This window comes from Lasioglossum baleicum, chromosome 3, assembly GCF_051020765.1.
Source record: "Lasioglossum baleicum chromosome 3, iyLasBale1, whole genome shotgun sequence".
NCBI lineage: Eukaryota > Metazoa > Arthropoda > Insecta > Hymenoptera > Halictidae > Lasioglossum > Lasioglossum baleicum.
In genome coordinates, this window is record NC_134931.1 from 6,896,763 (window position 1) to 6,915,292 (window position 18,530).

Sequence of the window (18,530 nt, forward strand, 5' to 3'; positions counted from 1 at the left end):
TGTTTCATTTAAATCTGTCTTAATACATTTAATTCTTTGAAGCTTACTGGAACAATCCTGCTTCTCGTCGAAAGACATATTTCAACATTTATATAAAATACCGAAATATTTGTTCAATTAGCAGTTTGAATAATATTTATTTACTTAATACGTTGACTGAAGCAACAACACAGAATTGATTTAATCAAATATGAATTGATAAACAAAATTATAATTGTTATAATTAGCAAGGCCGATTAGGCAGTGGCGATTTCAATTTCAATACGTTAACACTGATTGTTAGTTGAATAGGTTACTGTTGGCTAATTATTCTTTTAATCTTCTTACGTTTCAAAAGTCCTAACAAATATTTGTTTTCTCCAAATATTAATCGAATCAAGTGAGAAACATTAACAGCACTTTCACTTTAATTTCACCGTGAGGACTCTTGTAGCCGTGAGCGTAAAAATAAATTTTCGCCGTGTTGCGTTTGTTTTTTCTTAAATCTGTGAAAATAGGATTTTATATAAAGCTGGAGAGTTTAGATATTACCGCACAATGCGGCTCGACGAATCAGTTGAAAAATTCGAAACACGAAATTTATTCGCGTGGCTTCCACTGAAATACTATTTGTTTGCGCGTTATAAATGTTTGATATGAACGGGAAACAAATGGTCGGGGAGAGCAATCGGCGAATGAAGCATTTTTCTGACAAAAAAGAAATGAAGAAAAACGACAATGAGTAGCACCCGCAGCCATTTTGCGAGCGTGATACATGCCGCAATTTCCTAAGTCGAGATAATAGTTCCGCGTAAAATTGCTCACTGAAAGCCGCGTGACCGGCTCCCAAGACAAATCTAAGAGACGGTTAAACACGAAGCCATCGGGGCAGACCTCCATTTGTACGAAACGAAGAGGGGTGGAGCCATTTGTTTTGTCTTGGCCAAATGATCCATTAGCGGAAACGTTAGCCATCGGAATCTCACGAACGGTATCTCACGATCCCAGTTTCGTTTTTTCTGAATAACTGGGATACAGGTAGACACGTGAAAAGAAACCGTTCTTCCTTTCAACTTTAGTTCAGAGCGATTATTCGAGCATATTATTATCAGAGCATATTCGACATCGGCAGATTTTGGAAAACTGACTCTAGTAACCGATCATATTTTAATCGTTCTAACTACAATATTTAAACTCCGACTCAATTTTTGTATCAACTCGACTATTTTAAAATGGCCTTTTAACCTCTTAAAAATTAACGTTCACTCTTCCATATAGAAATTACAATTTTAATTAGTCTAGTGACTTTTGGGCCACCCTGTAAAATGTTGAAAGACACTTCTAGAAAATCGTGGTGACTATATAAAATTTTAAAATCATTGTTTGTTATTTCTAAGTGGGACACGAAGTTTTGCAATCACGTGATACTTTTTTCACCGAGATGTGGGAAACGGAAAGAGAAAAATTGGCGGATTTTAGTTTGACCAATTACTGTGGTCTTCTGAGTATTCTACCAGCAGAGCCAAGTAGATTTATCAGTGCAGTTTCGCAACGAAGTCCTTGGTTATTTAAAGAGTAGAACCGCTTTGAATCCAATTCCGGCTGTAGAAAACGCAATATATCCACGGGCCCTAAAACAACACGCTAATAGAGTCAACGGCGAGTCTTGTCTCCGTTCGTTCCTCACGAGAAACGCGGAGCCAGGAACGTATCGAATCGCTGGAGCATCTAAAGTCAGTGATTTACATCGCTCGCGAGGGTGGCCCTGGCTACACTCTAAGAGGGTAAGCGCTAATTAAATGGGAGGTAATTAACGAGGCAGCCTGACCGAGCGGCCAATTAAACCAGGAGAAGTTTACGTATTGCCGGCGCGGACGATTCTGGAATCGCTCATAGATCTAAGGAGAGTCCCTCTACACGCCCACGCACGCGCAAATTCGTGCACCTTCCAAGAACGGCGCGTGCCCTCGTGACTACCGATACGAATCTGTCCGTGATTGATGGGCTGGTTCACTTACGGGTCAACATCTGTCAGGAATGTTCGATTCGTACACTTATTGGGCTTAGATCGTTTCCTCGATCATAATATTCCTCCGTGTAGAAAGCAATTGCCCGTCCTGTTGACATTGCTTTGTCCATGAAACACGTTGTGATACCATCGTCACCCTTTTATAGACCTGTCTGTCTCTTGTTCGTTTCTTGCTATTGCTACATAATGCGAGTCATTGTTCGTAATGACTACTGAACTTTCAGACCGCTCAAAGACTGTTCAACGATCATAAACTCGGATTGATTGACGAGACGTTTAACGAGTAACATTTAATTTGGTTGGCCCTTCCGTTTCCGAGAAAATCGAGGTTGAAAATACGACGATTATTGGCAATAGCGGAGAGAGTCCGGCTCGGCGGTAGATTTCGCTGAGCGTAGGGTTGGTTTCACACTACGGTGAAGTAGTGAACAAGAGAAGGACTAGAAATCGGTTGCATCTTATTTAGCCGTAAATGAGAGGGACCGCTGTAGGCTAGAATTTGTCTGTAAGTCACGTCCGTATCGTAAACCTTAATGAAATTGGTTTAATCTTAACGGAGCGTTAGGCTCACAATTTTTTCTAGATAAGTCGAAGTGCGAAGATGGATGGCTAAATGTACGGCGAGAAAAGAGTAAAAGAACCAAGTGGATTCAAGGCCAGAAATGGAAGGCTAGGAAAATGTCTGTGTCCAATTTTGCGGTTACGCCGCTACAAATACATGCCAGAGCGTAGAACGTGGCTGCGCGCTGCACCGGCATAACGAAAAAAAGCAGGACAAGAGAATGGAAAGGAATAAAGGGGTTGAATGCTTCTCTGAATATCATAGGCCACGCTCGCGACAACTTTAACGAATTCCGGCCGCGGCGCGACGGGCAGAGAATTTTTATAAAATCGCTCCTTTGGAAAAAGGGGCCTCGCGTTCATGGGTTCGTTCTCCGAGCGAGTTTCGAGTAAACACTTCAACGATGAAGAAGGCCGGAGACTCGAGCTACGGGTAACAACGCTTTCCCTGAAATAATGACATTCTGGAAGCTGCCGCTCAAGCCCAGCATACTCGGTTGCAGTCACGAAATCGCTTTAGACACAGTCAGACCCGGTCGCTGAACGATCTAAACACGGATAAGATGTAGAGACCCAACTCGTGCCGTTTCTTTTGCTTTCTCGCAACACGGATTCGCGTTTCTCCACCGGGAATTGGGTTGAATTACATTTTCCGCGGACGGGACGGTTTCTCAAAATGTGCTTCGTAGGGTGTTTCGTTTGGACCAATCCGAGCAATTGTCTTCCAAAGTGTTCGTTGTTCGAGGAAAATCGATGGATTTTGGAGAACCATTTATTTACATTCATCGTGTAGAGTGTGGATCTTTATGCACAACGAAAGTTGTATGCATTAATTACATGAAAATGAAGTTAAATAAAAAAAGCGTTTCTTTTACTGGTGTACCTGGTCCCTTTGACACTTTGTATTCCCATGATACGTAGAATACAATACAATAAAAAAATTTTATCTCGAAATTAAAAGTCAAGGACAATTTTGTGGCAACCTCTTTTTTTACAGATCTTCATCGATCCGAAGATGTAGAACATGCCTATGGCAGTCAAGAACATTTCTTTATACCCTGTACATAACATACTATTTCGCAAGAAACCAAGGAAATTGTGTGAAATTAACAGACGAGGATTAAATAACTGTGTAAACGATTCTAACAAGACGAATGCATTGGTTCGGTACTGGATCTTGTTATCATTTGAGATTATTCCTGATCGATTAATTGCCAGGATTGATAGAAGCGTAACAGATATTTTTGTTTAATTGGTTTTCGAGCGAAGTAGGACTTGGCGCAACCGTGTGCAACCACGTATCCCATAGACTGTAGCAATTGTTAGATTTCCTGGAACAATACCATGCCTCGTAGCTCGGATTTCTCCTCATAACAACGCAGTAATCTCATGGTCGCACCTTCTGCAACGGTAGTCTCTCCGATGCAATATTCTTTTCCCTGGCGTGTCGGCCGTGTCTCCGACAATTACCGATCGTATAGACTCTATCGCGGCTCGGTGTCGCATTCAACGAATTTTTCTAAGCGGAATAACGAGGAGCCAGGCCGACGCAATGGCGGCTAACAGCGTGAAAATTGGCGGAACGGGTCGTTTCGTTCGAAATTCCCACGAGAGGATTGTCACGCAGCCGCGTCGCACGAACGATCCGGGATTATCGCCGGCTGCCAGAGACAACGAGGGAGAAAGCGTCACGTTGAAACGCGGAAAACCGAGGCTGGGGAAGTTGGTGGTACCGCGAGTGAGCGAACGAACGAACGAACCAACCAACGAAACAAAGAAAGAAAGAAAGCAAACGAAGCATAAACGACATGGGTGGCGAGGCAAAAAAAGAATATCGCGGGCCAGCGAGCCCAAACGAAGCTGTAAGAGAGAGAGAGTGCGAGAGAGAGGGGAGGGCAGAGGGCGGGAGCGGAATAAAAAAGATACCTAAAAGGAAAAGACGTTCAAGATCGGTTGGACGGAAGAAATCGGAGCTGGATCTAAAAACGAGCCGTGGCGAGGGGTGGCGGAGAGTTGGGGCCGTATCCAGCGCCAGAAAAGCGAAAGCAATTAAGATAGTTACTTGGTTATGAGACAAAAAAGCCAGGCAGAACGAAGGTAGGAAGGTAATTACCGTGGTAACGGCCTCGCAGCGACTGTATCCCACGGAGCGTGCTGGCTTCTGGGGAAATTAGTGTTGGAAGAATTCATACCCGCGGAAGATTTGCGTAAATTAATTTACGACGACGAAACCGCTTGAAATCCAATTTCTCGATGGGTCTAGGCCTCGTGTTGGCCGAGAATGACCTAGAGAGGCGATCGGCAAGCCTGCAGAGTTCATTTGCGTGGAGCAGCTCCGTAGTGTTCACTCGATCTTGCCGCGAACTTCCGTCCTCGAACGGGATGAAATAAAAAAGCGAGGGGACGTGGTTCCGGCGATGTTGCTGGATCGCGAAATTTCCCCGTGAAATCGAGCGTATAATCGCCTGGAAAGTTCGATACGAGAAGCGTTATAGAATCGGGCTCGTAGATGCAATTACATCGAAACCGGATTAGTCGTGCGACAGAGGGAAAGAAACACCGTTGCGTCGACTCTCTTCCTCTTTCTCGTCCCTGGCCTTTTTGCCGTTCACCGCAGGCTGAGCAGTCCTCTTCGGGGCTCTCGTGTTGCTCTCGTCGCTTTTCTTCCCATTTATTTGCGTCACCGGAAAAGTCGATGTAAACACCGTGATCCGACGCGGCACCTAATGCCTTAAAACTTCGGTGTGAGGCAGTTCGTCGGTTTCACCCGTTGGTTTCTCGTTTTTTGCGAAAGCACTGCGCCCTGCATGCGACTCTATGGTGCTCACGACCCCGTGAACGAGGAGTTACGACGAACCCTCGGTATCTTCAGAATGACAGGTTTAATTGCGTTTAATTACGCCGACCACTCGCGCTCGTTTTTTCGCGAACGACCGTGATCCAACTGTTCGCGCTTTCGCTACGGTTAAATTTCAATCTGACGCGATCCCGTGGCTTAAAAATACCGACTCCTGCTATTTAATTAAATCACGAGCTTGTTAAAGGCCTGACGCTTCTTCTTTGGGCCGCATTTGCATCACGCCCCTATTCCCCTGCCCTCGAGATTATACGAGCTATCGTTTGACTCTGCGAACGCGATGTAATTATTCGGCGAAAATACCGGCCGACCCATCGATTGAAATTTTTGGAAGCATCATTCAAGGGAGAGAAGTGGGTAATGGTGTGATCTCTTAAACTGTAATTCTAATAAAAAGTACGTGATGTTAGTAGAATATTATTATAAAATAGCAAAAAGCTGCCATTATTTAATAGTTTTTTTCTGAAAAAATGGAATGTAAAGTCAAAATCTCGCTGTAAAAATATCACTGTAAAAAACCGGAATTTTGAATTTGTTGTTTATCCGTAATCCCCCTTAATCTACGGAAATGGGTTCGTTTTGTGGAGTAGAGTATTGATAAGATTCACTGTAACAATTTTTCAATAGAACGGATTCTGTGAATCTCGACAAGCAGTATCCAGTAAACGTGAAAGCCATCGGATACGCCACGGATCGATACTTGAAAAAACTAGACACGTTCAAAATGACGAGCTTGTGAAGCCGAGATTCTTCGGTAGCCCGGAGTAGAGGATGCAGCCTAATAACGCGGCGTCAGTGGCTTGAAAACGGCCGAACGAACGTTTTACGGCACACTTCCGAGCAAGTTCAAAGAGTAACAAGCGGTGTTAACGTTCGGCTCGGTTACAGGGCAGTTCATAAAGCGTTGGCGTTTCTTTGCTGCGACGCGACGGTGTACCGCGTGCAGATTGCCGTTTCCCTCGACGAATAATCGAGGATCGCGCACGGCCACACGAGTACGTTTTCACGCGCCGAGCCGAGTGTCAAGCTGCACGCTCGTGTTATCAACTGCCGGTACGAAACTTTTTACATTATGTTAACTTGCGCGCGAAATGGCCTGCCGCGGACCGTGAACTAGATGAACGTCAGCCTGACAGAAACTTTCCTTCACCCTCTTCGGAAGACGTGATCCTTCGGAAGAAGCTGTTCCTTGTTTATTCCTGCTCCGGCCTCTCAAACTAATACATCTTCGCAACGAAACTGTCTCCCATGAAATAAGGCGCTCGTTGTGTCCCCTTTTGTATTCTCGAAATTGTTTCGGGATTAGGGGGCCTTACGATACATATGATTTAAGCAGCCTTCACGCCTTTATTTTGTTGTTTAATAGCAAAGATGTGTACTGAACAACATGCGTATCTTATGAACTTTGAAGCTGGCTGTTTTAGAGCTGGCATTCTTTAGAGTACATATAGAGCAAGTAACTCAAACTCCTACAATAGAAACATGATCTGAGAAGGCAACGAAGTGGTAAATCTGTGGGTAAAGACACTGTAGGTTGTGAAAAAGTACCTGTTTCAGCACCGCTCCATTCTCGAAACTTCGAAACTAGTTTGAAGCTACGCGACACTTCGAAAATCGATTATTCCCTTCGCATGCGTCTCTCTTGCCAGAACGTACAGGCTCGCTACGCCGAAGCGTTTCCTATTCAATAAGCAGCGGCCCGATGCCGTTTTTCGAAACAAGCTCCCACTGGACGGCTATATGTATTCCGCTCGTTTTACGATCAGCAGAACTAGGAAGCTGATGGGTTTGCCAAAGTTATAATGCAAGCGATGAAATTATGGTAAGGTCCTGCTGAAATTTCCATCGTAACTTCCAGCCCGAATACGGAATCGATGCAGAATGTAGGATGATCAAAGTTCGAGGCCGTAGAAGCGTGGATGGTCACTGATCGACGCTGGGCTAACGAAAATCAGTCCGCATCGTTGAGAAAGCGAATTGGGCGGATGCATGATGGTCGAGTGACAGGGGGGACACGAGTACCACAGCGAAAGCTGTCTAGACGGAGAGAGAGAGAGAGGGAGAGAGAGAGAGAGAGAGAGAAAGTGTAGCGAACTTGCGCTTTATGCACGTATGTATGAATGCGTACACGTGAACTGAATGCTCATTGTGAATTGAATTACTTCGTGAATTACGCCACAACGACCTTTCGTTTTGAAGAATAGGATTTCCTGTGATCGAACCAATCACCGCTGCTCGGTGAATCGGATTCTCCTTCGTTACCACCGTTCTCTTTTTTCTATGGAGAACCGCTGTCAGTCTGTTGAATGGAGCTCGCTAACACCCTGACACCAGAGCGAAGCATTCTTCAAAAATATGTCGAGCCAACACAGGAAACGTAGACAAACTGTATTCCCTCTACTAATTCTATTCGATGCAAATAAAATATCGATCACGATATTTGTTGATCCAGAATGGTAACTACGTATATGGTAACCTCTAGTGATTCAAAATATTTAGGAACCGATTTGTATTTTCGCGATTCTTCTAAAAAAAAAACATAGAATATTTATACTTATTTTATTATACTTGCGATTGTCATAGAAATAATCTTAAAGAAACGAGAACGAAAGAAATACCTACAAAGGATTTTGTAGATTTTTTTTTATACATTTATGGATCAAAATTGCAAACACAGTTTGAGTCTATTTTTGAAGCAGACGGTCGTGAAACGTGTGCGCGCAACATTTGAAAATTGTTCATAGAAAAACAAAAAGCTTGTTGCTTATTGTACCAGTATGAATCCCACCTTTCGCTATCCATTCGACGACTGACTGGTCAAAAAACGAACATCGATGGCTCGATGCATCGATGGCTATGTTAGAATTTCATTGGTCGGTTTGTAGAAGGACCTCCACGATCGTGAAGGCTCTCCAAAGCCGTTTTTCACAACAATGTATCGAATCGCGTATGGTTTCGCTCGATAAAATATCGTATTGCCGACAGATCGTTCAAATCGGTGTTCCACAACTTGTGAAGTATGAGAAGCGCGCACGGGATTCAATAATTGTAGGTTTCTTATCAAAATGGCAGCGACCCGAACCCGAGAAACCACGACAGAAATAATAGACCGACACCTCGTCGTTGTTGCAACAGTTAATTGAACCGAATCCATGTTTTGGAGGATGCTTACCTAGAATGAGCTGCCCGGGGTCGGCAAGAAACCATCCGTGATGTTAGAAACATCGAAACAAGAAACCCCAATTCGACGCATTAATTCAACTATGATATTACTAACACTCGGCAGTATTTTATATATTATGTTGCTTTCGTAATGTGCACGCTTAATATTGTTAAGCAACACGAGCAAGTGTAAACAACACGATTATCTGTTCGCCAATGTTTCATTATTTCCTTAGCTTCTTGTTATTTATATACGCTATTTGGATCTGGGGGTTTTATGTATGTATTGATAAAATTGAGTAGATCACATTTAAGACAATGGTTAATAGATGATATTAATTTCAATCTATTAAAATTATTAAGACAAGAACGAGTTTTCTAGTTGGTCTTTTTATTTCGTAGTAAGATCTGCAGTCTAGTAATGATCTATGAAATTATTAACACATCTATATTTACAAAATTGTAATAGATAATTATACAAAAATTTATGTACATGCACACGCTTTCGTGTACAAGTTGCATGTTGTTAGACTCTTCACGAGTTGATAAATTTTAGCCGTTACTATCTACAGTAATTATACCGATTAGTGAACAAAAAATGAGGAGCAACTTCGAGCAATTTGTTTACGATGTTCCGCCGTCTCTCTTAACTAGCTGAAAATTGGTATCGCAATTGGTAGTCCTTAGCCGAGGCCGACAAGCCGTTCCAGAAAGTCATGCTTGACAATGCAGTTAGTTCAACGACCTGCTCGTAGCACCCTTTCCTCGAGAGTTTCATTCAAAATTACCCCGTAATGCGAGACTCCGAGTGGAAGCGCACTAGAACTGGTGCAACCCAAGAAACTGCCGTCATCGTCGTTTGATCCGACCCATTGCATCTAATCACCCCGAGTGTCCCTGGTTGCACGGTGACTCCAACAAAATGTCCGTTGAATCGTGACACGGGAACTAGAAAATGTCCGGCGGACGCCGAGGAGATCGCGAAAACTGCCATATCGTATTTCCGCGATCACACGTCGCGGAGCGAGCGAGGTTCGCGGATACGAGGGCCCGTTAATCAATAAACCAGCCGATTCCGCGAATCCCGCGAAGCCGGGACGGGACAGGACACGGTGTAACGTGGCGGTCGTAAGAGGATCGTTGAACCAACCGGAAAACCGTGGAGCTCGTTTTATCTAGCCCCGGAGCGGAATGGTCCTGACGCAGGCAGATCGTGCGGATTCTCCGTGTCCACGGCGAGAGCCCGCTCTACGGTTTTTTTTTATTTCCGCGATAACGGTCGCCACGTGACGAATGGAAACGGCTAGCACGCGGTGTGCGTTTCTCACTCCGACTTTGTTTCCAGATCCTACTGTGAGGGAGATGGTGGTCGACGCCGGCAAGAACGTCACATTGCCTTGTCCCGGGGTGACGAACGGCTCGATGATATCGATGCTCGAATGGCAGGCGAACGGCAAACGTATACTCGAGTGGAGTAACAGCGCCACCACTATGTGGGACCATCAGAGCAGAGTCTCCGCGGCCAGCAATTACGCGCTAACCTTTCATCCGGTCAGCAAGGAAGATACTGGAGATTACGGTTGTTTTGTCAACAATCGTAAGCCGGCGCGGATCATCAAGCTCCTCGTGCAAGGTATGTAATCTTCGACCAGTGATCCTTTGATTCTATGGAACCCCGACAGTCATGTCTCGATATATGTACATACGTGAAAACTTTCAGACCGAAATGTCACTTACAGTGAACCACAGTAATATTCGGACACTGTTAACACTAGAACAGTTTAACATGTCTAACACTTTTTATGTGAAATTTTTTTATTGAACTTCTCTATTGAAGTACATATTTAAACAAAACTGGTACGAAATCTAAATAAATGCAATTTGATCATTATTATAAGGCAGACATGTCAAACTCTTTTACCACCAAGGGCCTCATTAAGTATTATAAATTAATTCGAGGGAAATAAAAACATATCTACTTGTTTAATACAGAATACAGTACAACCTCGATTTTCGAACAAATTGGTACAACATGCGTGTTCCTATAATAGAACAGTTACGAAGTTACAATGTTGGATAAAATCTTTACTGATTTGTGCAATCAATCGTGTTGTATGTCGATTCCATTCGGTTGTACTGTTTAATGTAAACACGTATTCAGATATGATCGATTCAGATAAACAAGGTGTACAATACCTACTGTACAATAGTTTTAGAATCGGCGTTCACATTGTCGTCGATGGACGGTCACCCCCGCCGCTATCTACAAATGTTTATGACGTGCTTGGATCAATGCTAAAGGACGCATAGATTCTGGTCACATACAATGTGTGAGAATAAATTGCTATAACTGAACTACTGGAATCCAATTATTCTGTGCCACGTGGAAACGTTGAGTCACCGAATTTCATACGTGAGGACACAATACAACCCAAGACGAAAATTTTATAGACAAGGTTCTACCGAAACGTTAATTAAGCAAGTAAAGACGATTCAAATGGTATCGCGGTTGGTCTCATTTTACTCATAAAAGTATAATACTTTAATTACTCAGAAAATATAATAATTCGAATAAATATGTATCTAAACAGAAGCAATTAAATATAATGCATAATGGTTTACCCTTTACCACTTTCTCGTTGGAAATTCGCCTACTATCCTTTTTTAGACACCGCAAAATATTTATTTTCACTCTAATTGGGGTACAATTATGCATATTCGTTTATACCATGGAAGTACGAAGATACCACAATTTGTTAAATTAAAGTGAAACTGGATGAAGTATCACTTGAAAGTTTTTCGTGGAAATATTTTTGCGGGGGCATAAAAGCAGGACGTAAACAATGATTCCTGCTTGTGGAGTAGCATAATTATTATACAATAACGAAAGGGGTCGGTCTGCGATTCCTCGGGATTGGGACTGTCACGTAACGTCATTTCCCCCATGAGACGACCGGTGCGATTCAAATGGAAATTATGGATAATTGGCCGAATTGGTACGATAAAATAATCACGTAAAAATAATGATGGTCAATATGGACGCACCTCGTGATTTCTCGACGGGGTTGTCCGAGTCGGGTCGACATCGCGGGGGAATTAAAAATTAACCCCGCCCCAGTTGGCACGGCTCCAACTGCCTAAAGAGGTTAGATGTATTTGCGTTTCCAACCTGACGATCCATAACTCTTTCAATGAACGTAAAACGGTAGAGGTATATTCGTTATACATTAATGGCGCCATAATTAATTCTAAATTAATTATTGAACGGCAAAAATGTTCTACATATTTTCTGGTTCCGGTTGCGCTCATCGGGTCCATCGACCGACCGGGAACCGCTCTCGGAAATATTGCACTGAAGCTACTATAATAAGCTGGTATATGTATTTTAGGTAGATATACCGCAAGTTCGCGAATTTTTATCATATTTTAAATTTACTTGCCAAGAAAATGAAAATTCGTGAGATTTCTATTTTTATTCACTTAATTTAATTATACTCATTTTAATTTTTATGTGGCGTGACGTTTTACTTCATTTATAAAATCGTTACATGTGGGTTTAACGAATATTCATATCTGTGTGATATAAAGTTGTACAAAATATTGCAATAAATCAATTATAATAAAAATGGCTAGATGACATATGTATGAACCTGAAGAAAGACATTATAAGAATGTAAAAATATTGTTACATTTTCGCTTCAAATGATTACAGTTCCTAAAAGAAGAAATACATTTTTATTTAACTTGTGTTTCGTATAATTGATTTAAGAAACTCTATTATTTTGTGTTATGTAACGTCATAGAATAAGAGCGAAGATTATACCTAATTGTAAGAGTTTTGTAGAGCTCTGTGTGAGGAAAAGAAATGATGTGACTCACGGGATTATGTATGACATATTGAGACCTGATTATGCAGGCGATTGAAAGGAGTCATGCGAAGAATTTTCCCCGTCTTATTATTTTAAATAGGGCTCCGAAGAGTACTCGCACAACTAACGAAGGCAATTTCCGAGTCTTCCTATAGCATGGTCCAACCATGTGGCAACTGAGCTGTTCGCAACTTCGATCCCTCGCCGCTTCAACGATATTGGATAAACTTGCGATCCGCGAGGGGCTAAATTTCGCCTGCCTAATGCCGAAGTAGTTTACGTCGGTCGCACGATGGTCAAGCGTCGACGTTTCAGGTTTCTCGATCGAGTCGTTGACGTTCGACAACTGTGCGCCTATTCGCTTCAATCTAGATTCACACATAATCGTGCAACTTTGAATTACTACATACAGTGACACATATATCATCACCGAGTACCATTTAGACCAGAATAACTTTCGAAAAGTTTAACTAAAAACGACCTTTTCTTGAAAAGCAATAAGAATCAATTTACAAAAAATTTATCATGTAAAGAAAATTTTGAACAAATTCCAAAGTTTAATTAATATGTCTCGTAGATTGAGATGAGTTAATATATGTTGGGAATTGCATCGAAATCGTTGTTACGAGTTGCAGACAATTAAACCTCAGTTTTTCAATGAGCAATGAAATCAATAGCAATTAAATTCCAATATGATGAATTATAGCAGGTGTTATGTTGAACCGCAAGAAATTGATGAAAAATTCTATACCGCTTTGCCTGATAACTTCTCTCCATACACAATTTTAAATTCACACGCGCACCCCGATTCTGTCCAGATGTCAGTCAAACTGTCACAAATTTCGGATATGCTGTTTAAACAATACGGTGTTATTAAATTTTTGGCCACTGGGAATGCTTCCCTCATATGTATACACTTTATCGCTACACATAAAACATAGACTGCCACTCCGAAATGTTTTATCACTCCCGGTAACTGCACAAAGACAAAATCTACACAAATGTTTGAAGTGAAAGATAACAGAAGCTGCGGCGTTTTATGTTTATTATTTAAACATTATTTTGAAATGGGTAAGAGGACATCGTCTGCCACTTTGTTTCGTTAACTACCTTTCCTGTAACGTTTTTCTGTTGTCAGAATAATTGATAATCATTTTTATTTTTGCTTTAGTTTTCCATTTTCAGAAGAGATCTTCCTGAAGTCGATTATGTATTTATTTTGCTAACATACTGTAATAATTTGGCACCAAAGAACAAATGAACCCTTTGCAGTCGCAGCTGTTTTAACTTGAAAATTAAACATTTCTTCCGACCTAGAACAATTCCATTGTATATGATTTTTTTCATTTTATGAATATGAAATTGATATAAAGCTCATACAATACTTAAATGTGTAGTAATTGATTAGATACCAACATACTTAATAATGTAAACAATATTGTGAATAATGGTACAGCAATTTTTAATGGTGCCTCTCGGAGTCACCCCTCGAATACAGTTAAGTTGGAAAAACAGGGGGAATCACATGAAAGCTAATTAGTTAGGAAATTTTATAAAAAAAATTAAACCGACTTTGAAAAAACGCACTAAAAAGTATAAAATAATTTCCATTTAATTTATGTGAATACACACGAACTGAAATACAATACAATCTTTTGTGAGGCGGTGCAAAATTGAAAATTTTCCAAATGACAGGTGTTGCTGATTATGATTTCATTGGAATATGGTGGACTTGGAAATCAGTATGTGGGAAGAGAAGATACATTAATATGTGAAAGCATGTAGAAGAATTTTTACGGGACCACCCCGAGGACATACTCTACAAGATACAAAAGGTTTCGTTCCGATTGGTCCATCCATCTCGGCGTAATCGGTGAACAACATAGAAAAAAAGCGAAAAAAAGGCACATACAGATTGAATGGAGTAACCTCCTCCTTTTTCAAAGTCGGTTAAAAAAGTAATTTCACCAAATTGCAGATGAAGGTTTCAGGTGTATTTATTTCACTTTCATAAAAGTTGGATTTATCTTGTTCCTTTAGTTTTCAATCGGAGACGAAACTCTGAAGTTCTTTTTCGTCCGAGGCAATACGGCCGCAAGCGTGTTAATCATAACCGCATGCAACGGATTTCGCCGATCGATTTCCATTATAACTACTTGATGAGAAATGTTCGAAACGACAAAGATCATCTCGAGCAAACGTGCAACTTCCCACCAGGATACACTTTTCTCGTCGGTCGGCTCGGTGTTCGGTGTCGGAGACGTTGAAGTTCGGATGCGTTTCTTCTGTTCGTCGTTCGCTGTTAAAAATGAAGCAAACTTTTCCGGTGCACTTACATTGCTTTCAGCTGGCCACCGGAGTGCAACGGAGACCGAGGACCGCAGGGAATTTGTTGCAAGTTGTAAGCATTGACTGTGTTCTCTGCTTTGAGCCACCGCGCGACAAAACTAAATCTCTCTCTCTCTCTCTCTCTTTCTCTCTCTAATCGTACGCGTTTTAAAGGATCCAGTGGACAACGCATTCTCAGCAGTATAGGGCACCAGGTACGTTCGCAGGAGCGCCATTTACCCCATTTACCTCAATACCAAATGAAACTACTTCATTCGTGTATTCTGCATTTTTATAAGGTTTATAAATTTATCTCGAAAAAGTGATGTCCTAGAAAACATAAGAAATCAAAACGTATTTATTTAATCAAACATTTTTTCATGAATTGTAAAACCTCGGATAACGGAGGTTTTTATTATAATTGAAAATGCTTAGGACGGTTCCCAACTCTAATTAATAAGTTTTGAAAATTTACTTTTCATGATATTTCGTGTAGACACATTAGTCTTTCCGATATCCTCAATGCAACAGCTATTCATTTAGTTTAATTGCTGCAAATTGAGTACTTAAATGACAATTTGGATGTTCCGGGTCAAAATAGACCCAGGCACAGCCGTCGGAGGGTCAAACAATAAGAGTAATTATATTCATAAGAATTATTTATATCTAATTATAATACTGCAGGGTTAAAAAACTAGTTTCAAGACAAACAGTTTTAAGGTAGGTAATAGATGTCCTATGTTTTAATTGCGTTCAGTCCTATATCCCATAACAAAAAAATTAGGGAAAGAATAGGGCTTCCAAAATCAATAATAAAAAGAATCGATCGATCGAAGTTTCAATATCACAGTGGCTCCGTCATCTACTCGATCTTCAAGACAAATAAATTATCACCTGAGGAACGGATAGTGTGGAAGGTTAATGTCTCGGCGTTCGTTGTTCCCAAGTTTAAGCCGAAGAAAAATTAGCCGATCCATTTCATCGAAGCCATGCGTAATGGCCGTCCGCTCGCCCATTCGGCAAGCTTCCGCAATTTGTGTTCATCGAACCGGTTCACCATAAAAGTTGCGCGAGTTTGTACTAGCTGGCGAGGATCGAACTTCGAGCTGCGAATGAGAGAGAAAGAGTGGGAGAGAGAGAGAGAGAAGAGAAGGGAAGAGAAGAGAAGAGAACGCGACATCAGCTAGAAAGGGATCGGCCCTTGGTAACTAGCACGTTGTCCCTTGGTACTCTAATGCTTTACTTTACAGCCGAGTTTCTCTGTTCCCTCTCACCGGGCTTTTGTTTGTTCTAAGTATTTACGGCTGATTTGAATTCGTCACGTGCAACCCGCCGCCGCGTCAAAAGCTAACTTTTCCGAGCGTCCCATAGGCGCCAGAATCCTGGGAGTTCTCGTTAAAACTTCACCCCCGTAACTTGCCCCGAAGTTCCGCTCTCTCTTACTCCCTCTGCCTCCATACTATATTCGTCTTTCTCCCTCGTTCTTTTCGCTTTTCTGTCGGGTATATGTTTGTGTGTGTGCATACGTGCGAGAGAGCAAGTGAGCGCATTAATGCTTGCCAAAGAAAGACAGAGACAGAGAGGAACCGAACCCCCTATCGCGTTGTGTCGCCGGTCATTTGCATTCAATGCACGATCCGCGACTCAATTTGAATAAGAAGTTTCCCGCGGCTGAAACGAACTGCTTCCTAAAAATAAATTTAATATTTTCTCCGGGATTCTCTCTCTCGTTCTATCGGTCGAATGCGAGTAACAAACGACGGTTTCGTGGACGATTAGGAACGGCTGAGTCCGTGGTAACAGAAAACTTCGTCCAATCGATTCACTTCAAACGTCTTTCATCTCTGATCCGTTTTCCCGAACATTTCTACTTATATTTCGTCTGGCCCAACGCCATGAGAAATGTTTGTTATGCATTTGTGGGGGTGACATACCGCTCAGTAACTCTTACAGTTTATTTCATTTGAACTATTTTGTGTTTTGTTGAGATTTAATGTTGTATCGACGTGTAGGTGATTAGCGATGTGATCTGTTGTTTAATCATTAATGCTCTGGATTAACCCACTGCTCTGTATTATATCCACTCAGATTTGCGATGAAGATTTCGAGCATAATCTACTAAATGTGTGTGTCATTAATTTCATTTAAACCGAAATAAAATTATATTTACATTTTGTCGATATTTAGCTATTTGAGAATATATATGTACATGTGTATAATAAATACAAACTCTAATATAAGTCTTTACAATTTTGAATGACTACACTTTGGAAGACATCATTTAAAATTTTTAATACTTCAGATAGCATTCTTCGGATGAATTTCTTAAGGTTTGAAAAATAAAATATCGCAAGTATAAAATAAAGTACGCAAGGAAATTTGATTCAGAAAAATTTTAAAAGAAAAAGATCTTCACGGTTCCATTGAAAGAAAATATGGATAGCGTCCCTTTGCTAGTAACGATTCTGCCTGGAACAAGACAACGTCAACTTAACGATATTCCTTGGAAACCTACATGTGAAAATCACTTGAAAATACTACCTAAAATTTCTCTTACACAAGCATTTTTCACTCGACTGAAACGCAAGCGCGTATTTCTTTAATAAAGCGAAAAGTCTAGAAATAGTTGGCACGGTTTTTCATGTGGAAACAGTAATCCCACTTGTAATAATGATTGCACGCCTTTTCCAACATTGTTTAAAAGAACAAGAGAATTAGGCAGACAAGCGTGCAAACATTTTAATGAAACATTTAGAACGATTACCATTATTTCAAATCGTATCTGTGTATGTGTGACAAAATGAGTACAGAAATTAATTCGTTAGAATACATTTTTTATAACAAATCTAATAACCTACTGATTCGTATGTATTAAGAACGTTTTATGAGTAGGATACGTATTCAATCACGAGTTCATCCTGTTCGCAGAAGATTAAGATAATTTAGAAAATACAACGCAGAAACTTTTCTACTAAAAATCGTGTCTGTGACGTTCTCTGCTCTGCGATTGATCCACTGTCACGAGTTCCATTCGAATGTGATACCATACCCCGGCATTGTATCACAGATTTTCAGAAAAACAATACATGGTTATGATCCACATTCTGCTTGAAGAACATGGTCGTAGATGTTGCATTGGACGGGTTAATCGGTCAGTGCTTCCTACACTTCAAAGGTGAGGTCATCGAGGGAATTCATGGGAGTCGTTCGTGTTCACGCGATCCTAGTTTCGAATGGCGAGACGCAGACCGTTTCTTATATTGTGTATTCCGTGTGGCGTTTGATAACGTCTGGAATTCTGGTCACGTAGTGTTTCAGCGGTAACCAATATCCGCGTTATATCAACCATTAAAATGAATATTTCTCGAATCTATGGCGAGCGTAAGATTTCGCTTCGCATGGAGTACGCTATTCACCGGGAAACCACCCCCGGACTCAGGTTTTTGCCCGAAGTTCGCGCGCGTATTTTTCACGCGACATAGATTTTCGTTCAATTTCCCTGTCTCTTCGGAATCCCGACAAGTAAATCCGACGATTTTGCGCGCGCGTTTTTTCGAAGAATCCTCTAATCACGGCCGAGTGATTAAGTTTAACGCGCGCTGAACGGGTCTCCACATCTGTCCCATTATCTCTCGCTTTCTCTTTATCTCACTCGTTCGGGATAACCTGGTTCGATTAGTAGGACAATCATTTGGAAAGTGCCGGTGAGGAATCAGAACTTTGAAGCGATGTAAAACGAAACGTG

The 18,530-nt window shown here is 41.3% G+C and overlaps 1 protein-coding gene across 6 annotated transcripts in view; it reads left to right on the forward strand.

Moving 5' to 3' along the window:
- The window catches only part of LOC143206983 (putative receptor-type tyrosine-protein phosphatase mosPTP-1), a 641,890-nt gene that overhangs the window by 228,009 nt on the left and 395,351 nt on the right, over positions 1-18,530 (forward strand). For 5 of the 6 annotated variants that reach the window (XR_013008585.1, XR_013008586.1, XR_013008587.1 and 2 more), the window contains exon 3: positions 9,934-10,221. Coding sequence is in view for 1 of the 6 variants with exons in the window: in XM_076419923.1 (XP_076276038.1) it covers positions 9,934-10,221 (288 nt within the window). In the remaining 5 variants the exon portion in view is untranslated. Of the gene's footprint in view, positions 1-9,933; positions 10,222-18,530 lie in introns of those variants that run through there. The other variant, XR_013008589.1, reaches the window with a different exon arrangement.